At 41.9% G+C, this 8435-nt stretch overlaps 1 protein-coding gene across 1 annotated transcript; it reads left to right on the top strand.

Annotated features, from left to right (window-relative positions):
* Positions 1 to 4640: 4640 nt before the first annotated feature.
* Positions 4641 to 5168, top strand: LOC138909152 (uncharacterized). The gene has a single exon (XM_070200335.1). The coding sequence runs from the start codon at positions 4641 to 4643 to the stop codon at positions 5166 to 5168; it is 528 nt and encodes a 175-aa protein (XP_070056436.1).
* The last annotated feature ends 3267 nt before the right edge of the window (positions 5169 to 8435 follow it).

Below are 8435 nucleotides of genomic sequence, written 5' to 3' on the forward strand. Positions count from 1 at the left end.
TTTGAAGTTCATCGACTTCATAGCTGAGGCCAAGATGTGGCTCTATATCATATGTAATAGAGTATCACGGTGTGGAAATATTTTGGATATTTCATATGGCAGGTCCCAGATGATCGCATGCATACTTGACGACATTCATGTGAATGTCGGCTATTATATCCTGCAAGAGCTGAAAGAGTATTTGCTAGACGACAGTTCAGGCTTGATGTTCCCTTCACTGATTACAGAGTTGTGCTCGCGGGCATATTTTGAGGTACGTAGCACCGATCATTGGTTACCGGCCGACAAACCCTTTCATCTGTTGAGAGTAACGGGTGAGGTTAGAGTAGTGAAAAGTAAGAAGAGGAAAGTCACCACTGTTGCCGGACCAGAGTCCTCCTCATAGGCAGCCCTGCCTTAGGGACCATTTGGGATGTTGAACTCACAATTTGTCTCCGTCCGTGACTTAGTGTCACAGCTCCCTAGTGGGCCCTCACACTTCCAGCCTACACCCGAGTATTTTACCAAGGAAGAAATGAAGACCTACCTGGAGAACCAAAAGAAGCAAGCAGAGTCGCATGAGAAGTTGGCGGCTTCTGTTAGCAGGCTCGAGGCAGCCTATGGCAACATGGCCAAGGCACATGTAGATCTTCAGGCAAACTTCCACAAGGAAAAAGAGAGAAATAAGAAGAAGAGCAAGTTTATGATAAAGATGTGGAGAGGCATCAAGGCTATCTTCAAATGGGAGCAGCCGAACAGGAAGATACCAGTCGAGGACAAAGATGATAGTAAAGAGTATTCCTTCTTGTCGAAAGTTGTTGATGCTGATATTGATACTACCGATGATGATGAGGCCGAGAGCTCTACATTGCAGTGAATAGGTTTTTTCCGTAGTCTGCTAGTCTGATGCAGACCTCAGGGAGACCCTCAAACCACTCGTATTTTATCTTGATATTATGCAGTAAGGACACTGTAGTGTTTTTAGTTGAGGGTGGCTTTAGGGAATATACTTTATTCGTACGTTGATACTTAACTTGTGCCCTTGCCGGGCTTGTTGTAACGACCCGGTCGGTTATTTCGAGAGTTGTAGCCCCGTTTCCCCATTTTCTGCTCCTTTTGTGCTCTACAACTGTTATATGACTTACCAGGTTAGTTGGTTCGGGTCCAGAGAGATTTCAGAGTGAATTGAGACACTTGGTCTCATAATTGAAAGCTTAGGTTGGAAAAGTTGATCGGATATTGAATTATGTATAAACAATCTCATATTTGAATTTTAATGGTTCTGTTAGCTCCGTTAGGTGATTTTGGACTTAGGAGCGCGTCCGGTTTGTGATTTGGAGGTCCGTAGTAGAATTAGACTTAAAATGGCGAAAGTTGGAATTTTGGAAAGTTTGACCGGGGTGGACTTTTTGATACGGGGTCAGATTAGATTTCCTGAAGTTTGAGTAGGTTTGTGGTGTCATTTGTGACTTGTGTGCAAAATTTGAGGCCAATCGGACGTGATTTGATAGGTTTCATCGTCGTTTGTAGAATTTGGAAATTTCAAAGTTTATTAGGCTTGAATTAGGGTGCGATTCATATTTTTGATGTTGTTCGAGGTGATTTGAAGGCTCGACTAAGTTCGTATCGTGTTTTAGGACTTGTTGGTATGTTTGGTTGAGGTCCCGGGGGCTCGGGTTGATTTTGGGTGGTTAACAGACTTGGAAGTTAAGTTGAGAAGTTGCTGAAGTTTGAAGGTTGCTGGTGTAATCGCACCTGCGGAAGAGGGCAGTGGATATGCGGAGTTTGAGGTGAGGCAGCAGATGGTCGCACGTGCGATGGTTTTCCCGCACCTGCGTGACCGCAGATGCGGCAAAAGTACCGCAGAAGCAGTTTTAGCATGTGTAGCTGGGCTCCGCAAAAGCAGAGATTTGCCTCGTAGAAGCGAGTCCATAGGCACACATGTGATACTGCATAAGTGGCTAAGTTGCCGCAGGTGTGAAAAACCTGGGCAGAACCTACATAAGCGAGGGTTCCAAGATTTTCACCATTTCTAACATTTTGAGCTCGGATTTTGGAGGTTTTTGAGAGGACTTTCAGGGGGATTCTTGAGGTAAGTTCCTTGTGTTCATTTTTATTCAATAATTATTTTTCCCCACTGATTTTTCACCTAGTTGGTGTGTTTTTAGGTGTATTTTGGGGGTTTGAGACTAGGGATTTGGAAAGTTAATTTTGGGGATTTGAATGACCAATTGGTGTCAGATTTTGATGAATTTGGTATGACTAGACTCGTGGTTGGATGGGCTTTCAGGTTTTGTGAGTTTTATTGGATTCCGAGACGGGGGTCCGGGGGCGGTTTTGAACCAAATTCGGATTTTGAGTTATAACTTAGTAATTTCTTGTAGAATTGATTCTTTTAGCCTGTATTGATTGTATTGTACTCTTTGTGGCTAGATTCAGGTCGTTTGGAGGCCGATTTGCGAGGCAAAGGCATATTGGAGTAGGGATTTGCTCGAATTGAGGTAAGTAATACTTCTAAACTTGGTTCTGAGGGTTCGAAACCCCGAATGTATGTGTTATGTGATTGGTATTGAGGTGGCGCACATGCCAAATGACGGGCGGGCAGGCGTGCACCGTGAGAATTGTGACCTGGTCGATTCCATGGCACTGTATAGTGGTTCTATCTTGTTGATATCCGTTTTTTCATCATGTGATAAAGTAATTGAGCTGCCACTCATGCTAGATATCATGTTTAGGATTTATGTCGGTACTGTTGGGACCTATAGTGGTCGTTTCTTACTGTTGTCTAATTGATTTCATTGATATTTCGTATTGAGTCATATTCATTCATTTCATATCATATCTCAGTTAAGGGGGGGCGTTCGGTTGGTTCGGTTTGGTTTGAAGAAATTCGGTTCGGTTATTTGGTTTTCGATTTTGTAAAAGTAGTAACAGAACCCGAATTGAAATAAGTTCGGTTCAGTTCGGTTTTCTAATTTCGGTTTGGTTTATTTCGAATCGATTTTCGGTTTAAACATTATCATATTGGGCTCCTTTTATGTAATAATAGGACTCGCAAATTTGTTGTTTTTTTCAAAACTTCGGACTTCTTGGAAATACTGTGTTTATTAAAAAAAATACTAAACTTTGCACACTATTATGGATCATAAAATTCAAACATAGTGTAAATGAAAAATCTATGTGAAATCCTCCCGGTATACTATCACATATGCTATGGAAGTTTTGATAGAGTGAAAGTCTTTAAGATTGGGAAACTGATGGACTTACTTAATTGGGTTGGGTCTTTGATGGATTGGACTTAATAGTATTAATGTATTACCTATGGGATTAGCCTATATATAACTTAAAGAATCTATATGCTAATAATTCGATTTTTCGGTTAACCGAACTAAATAAATTAATAATCGAAAACCGAACCGAAAAACTGAAATTTTAAAATTTTAAATCGAAACGACCGAAAACACCGAATAACAGAAACCGAAATAAAAATATTTTTGGTTCGGTCGGTTTCTTCGGTTCTAACCGAAATATGCCCACCCCTAATCTCAGTCACTGTTGTTATTTATTGATATATCATATCATTATTTTCGGGCTTGTATCATGACACTGTGAGCCCGTGAGAGAGAGAGAGAGAGAGAGAGAGAGAGAGAGACTGAGATATTGATGACTGAGTGAGGCCGGGGGCCTGATTATGAGTGACATTTATGGGATCGGGATGCACACCGCAGCGGTTATACTGATTTATGACGTTTGGGCTGACGGAGCCCCACCAGAGTGTGCACACACACCCAGTGAGCGCGATTGATTATATTGAGGGATGGATCTTCCCTGGACACGGATCTTGTCCGAAGCATTATATACCTGGAGATGGATCTTCTTCACTGGCTGGATTGGCCCTACTCGGTACTAGGTGACTGATGGTCAGTGATGTATATATTTCGGGATGGATCTTCCCTGGGTCGTATGGGCCATATACAATACTGAGTGATTAAGCATTTGAGAGTGTGACCACATGAGGCTGTCATCATGGTGTGTCACATACGACATGTGCATTGGAATGTAGAAGTAGAGGAGTTATATTCTTCATATCATTCAGATTTGATCCATTTTTATTGTTTTGAGATATCTATCGAACTTGAAAGCATGTCTACTTTTCTGCACTGTTATTTTCTATGTTGAACTGTGCCGGTTGAGTTCGTCACTACTTTTAGTCTAAAATTTGGATTTGTTACTTATTGAGTTGGTTGTACTCATGTTACACGCTACACCTCGTGTGCAGATTCAGGTGCTTACGGTTACGGCGGCTGATGAGTGAGGAGTCGAGATCTCGGAGACTATCGAGGTAGTTGCATGGCGTTCACATGCCTTGACTATCCTTTATTATCTTTATTTGTATTTTAGTTCTTATTCCTCAGACATTGTAGTAGGTTGTATCCTGATATAGATGCTCATGTACTCGGTGACACCCCGGGTTTTGGAGAGATTCGTATTGCGTTGTGGTTTTATTTCGATTTTAAAAGGGTTTTTCTTAATTATTATTTACTTCTGTTTAATTTTCAAAGTTTTTATTTGGTTGAACTGGTTGAGGAGTTGGCTTTCCTAGTTCCACGATAGGCGCTATCACGACGATTAGTTTTGGGTCGTGACACTTATACTTTTGTATGGATATTGTGTGCCCTTGTCAGGCTTGTTCTACTATTGTTTATCATGTACCTTTGCCGAGCGTAGTTTGTAATTGGTGGGAGGCTTATGATAGGCACAGGCTGGTCGGTGCATTACCACTTACTTGGCAAGAGTTCTCCGTTATCTTCTTGGAGAAGTTCGTGTCACAGTCTCGCAAGGAGGAGTTGCGCAGACAGTTTGAGCAGCTTCGACAGTATGGCATGTCTGTGATGCAGTATGAGATGAGATTTTATGAGTTGGATCGTCACACCGTTTGGCTGGTTCCCACTGATAGGCAGAGGATTTGTAGATTCATCGATGGCCTCACATATCAGTTGTGGTTGCTTATGACTAGGGAGAGGGTATCTCGTGCTACTTTTGATGAGGTTGTTGATATTGCTTGGCCAATAGAGATGGTCCGCAGCCAGGAGCGGGTTGAGAGGAAGGCCAAGATGCCTCGGGGGTCAGGAGGTTTTAGTGGTGTTCCTTCTGGAGGTCAGTTCCACCACAGCAGGGGTTGTCCTTAAAGGTATGCTCGGGCAGCTCGTCCAGTTCACCGTGGTGCATCATCCGGCCATGGCTCATAAAGTACACATCAGGGCCAGTCATCTCTCAGTGCCCTTCGAGCTTAGAGTTCATCCCATGCACCTTCAGTTCAGGGCTCATCGGCACCAGGCTCTTCTATCGGGTTATTTTGGTGCTCGGGGCTCCCTTCAGTCCCCACCGCCATTCACAGAGAGAGGTTGCTTTGAGTGTTGGGATTTGGGTCATATCAAGAGGTATTATCCCCGCCTTACGGGAGGTCCAGCTCAACAGAGGAGTCAACCTACGACTTCAGACCCATTACTTCACCACCTGCCCGGCCAGCTCGGGGTGGAGCCCAGTCAGCTAGGGGCGCCCTAGAGGGGGAGGCCGATTAGGTGGCGGTCAGGCCCAATTCTATGCTATTCCTGCCAGACCAGATGTTATTGCTTCAGACACAGTGATCACAGGTATTGTCTCAGTATGTCTCCGAGATGCTTCTGTATTATTTGACCCTAGTTCCACCTATTCATATGTATCATCATATTTTGCTCATTATATGGATATGTCCCATGAGTCTTTAGCTTCATCTGTTCATGTATCTACGCCGGTGGGCGATACTATTATCGTAGACTGTGTGTAGTGACTATTGGGGGATTGGAGACTAGAGTTGATCTTTTGCTGCTTAGTATGGTCGATTTTGACGTGATCTTGGGTATGGATTGATTGTCTCCATGTCATGCTATTTTGTATTGTCACGCTAAGACTATGACGTTGGCAATGCCGGCGTTGTTGAGGATTGAGTGGAGAGGTTCTCTAGACTATGTTCCCAGCAGAGTGATTTCATATTTGATGGCCCAGCGGATGGATAGGAAGGGTTGCTTATCTTATTTGGCCTTTGTGAGGGATGTTAGTGCTGATACTCTTACTATTGATTCTATTCCGGTGGTGAGGGAGTTTTCGGACGTATTTCCTGCAGACTTGCCGGACATGCCACCCGAGAGGGATATTGACTTCGGTATCGACTTGGTGTCACACCCCTTTTCTACCCCCAAAAGATAATGTGTGCGTTATGGATTGTGGGTGATGTGTGCGTTATGGATTGTGGGTTAAAGAGTTTTTCCAATTAAAGTGACAATTTTGAAATATGGATTATTTTATTTACAGAGTCGCCACTCGGAATTGATTTTTGGGTGTTCCAAGTCACCTTTTATTTGAATCCCTAGTCAAAGGAATGTTTGACTCTATTATTATTGGTCTGTGAAAACAAAGTCCGGGTAAGAAATTCTGTTGATCGGGGAGAAGGTGTAAGGCATTCCCCGAGTCCCGTGGTTCTAGCACGGTCGCTTTATTGACTACAACTTGGCTTGGATTAATTTTGGCATACTGTGATTTATTGATTTTCATGTTTTATCTATCCGCTTTTAATTGTTAAAATATGGAATTATCTTTGAAACGGATCACATGTGTGTAAATCCGTTTTATTTAGTGCGCTAAAATCATGTCACGCGTACGTGTACACAATTAATCACGCTATATTATTTATTAAAATTATTTTTGGCTAAAGTCGCGCGAGCGCGTACCTTGATTTATTTTGGGAATCATAATTATGTTACGCGAACGTGTACATAATCACAATAATTGATTTATTACTGCGCACCTAAAGTAATCTAGCAACATTTAATTTATGAGTTATTTTCCTAAACTAGTTTGAGATTATTGTAAGGCCAAAGATTATGGAAAAGATGGTGAGAGAGGGATTATGGTTATCAACGATTTGCCAACTTGTCAATTTGTATATTTGGTCATATGTCCCAAAACTGACGCAATTATCATATTACTACTATATCGGCACCTTATGGGATTATGTCATTATCTATTGATCATAGGGGATGGGCTAAATGTGAGGCCCAATATGATAAGGAGGAAGGAGATTAATCCCACGTGTTAAATTGAATAAATTTCATCAAGTCATATCCATTTCACATTCATAATTAAATGCAAAAGAAAAAATGAATTGATGAGACAAAACATAACCGATTACATTTTTTTTAGAAATCATGGCACGAACATCAATTGTCTTCCTATTGAGTTAACTATAGTTACTAATAAACTGAATTAAACCAAACCCACTTCCAGCTTTACAAAATCATTCATTTGCCACATGATACTCATATTTCCCAAACCAAAGCTGAAGTAATTTAAAGTCAACAAATACATAAATAACTAACCTCATACATAACAAACATAACAGATTGCATAATATCTTGACATTTAATTAGCGATTATAGCAATTGCATTGTCTAAAACTGAGATACATACCTCGACAGCAAGAAACAAACTTAGCAGAACTAAATAAAGTCTAAGAACAGCCACAAACTGAAGCTCGGCTACAAATGAAGCGAAACAACAACAAACAAACAGCGATCCGATCGAGACCCGCGCAGGCGCAAAAAACCTTTAACCCAACTCAAGAACTCGACTGAACATGGATGGCCTTACACAGTTAAAACCAAACTCTGTTCGTCAGCAAACATGGTGCGACGACGACTACTATTTTGGGGTGGTTGGTGCTACGTTGCAGCTAGCTTTGGATGGGTTTGGGGCTGTTTTGTGGCAGCAATTATGGTGGCTTTAGAGCTGCGTTTTTGGGGTTGAGTTTGAGGTTTAGGTGGGCTGTTTTACAGCTGGTTATGAGCAGCAGTCTAGTAGTGGTCGTTGGAGCTACACAGCTGATTTTTTGAACCTCTGTTAATATAGGTTTTAGTGTGTTTTTATAGCTGAAACAGGTGGTATTTTTGGGATGGTTTTATTGTTGGCTTTTGGGTAAAGAACCTCCAGCTTTCATGGCTGTTTTTGCTACCTTTTTAGAGTGATTTCAGATGTCCCCTTTGAGTGATTTTTGGACCTCATTTTTAGCTCAAATTTGCTGCCAAAAGGGTCCTGGTTTGTTGGCGTTTGTGGCTGATTTTTGGCATGGGTTTAGTGAGTGGGGGACAAGCATGGGGGACAAGGGAAAGTGGAGTGGGAAAGATGGAGTAATAAGTGAGATAAGTGGGGGGAAATTCAAGCACAGTCAAAAATTAGGTGCTCACAGTATGCCCCTCTTTTCTTGGAAACATGAAGAGTTTTCAGGCAAAGAAAAGATGAGCAATATGACTAATTTTTGGTCATACCGTTATTCAAAAGGGAAATAAAAGAAAAATATGCAACCGAGTCCTGGTTTTGGACAGCCTACATATCCCGGGTTATAAGGGAATCAGGTCGCTTGT

Source organism: Nicotiana tomentosiformis, chromosome 4 (genome assembly GCF_000390325.3).
Source record: "Nicotiana tomentosiformis chromosome 4, ASM39032v3, whole genome shotgun sequence".
In the NCBI taxonomy this organism is placed as follows: domain Eukaryota; kingdom Viridiplantae; phylum Streptophyta; class Magnoliopsida; order Solanales; family Solanaceae; genus Nicotiana; species Nicotiana tomentosiformis.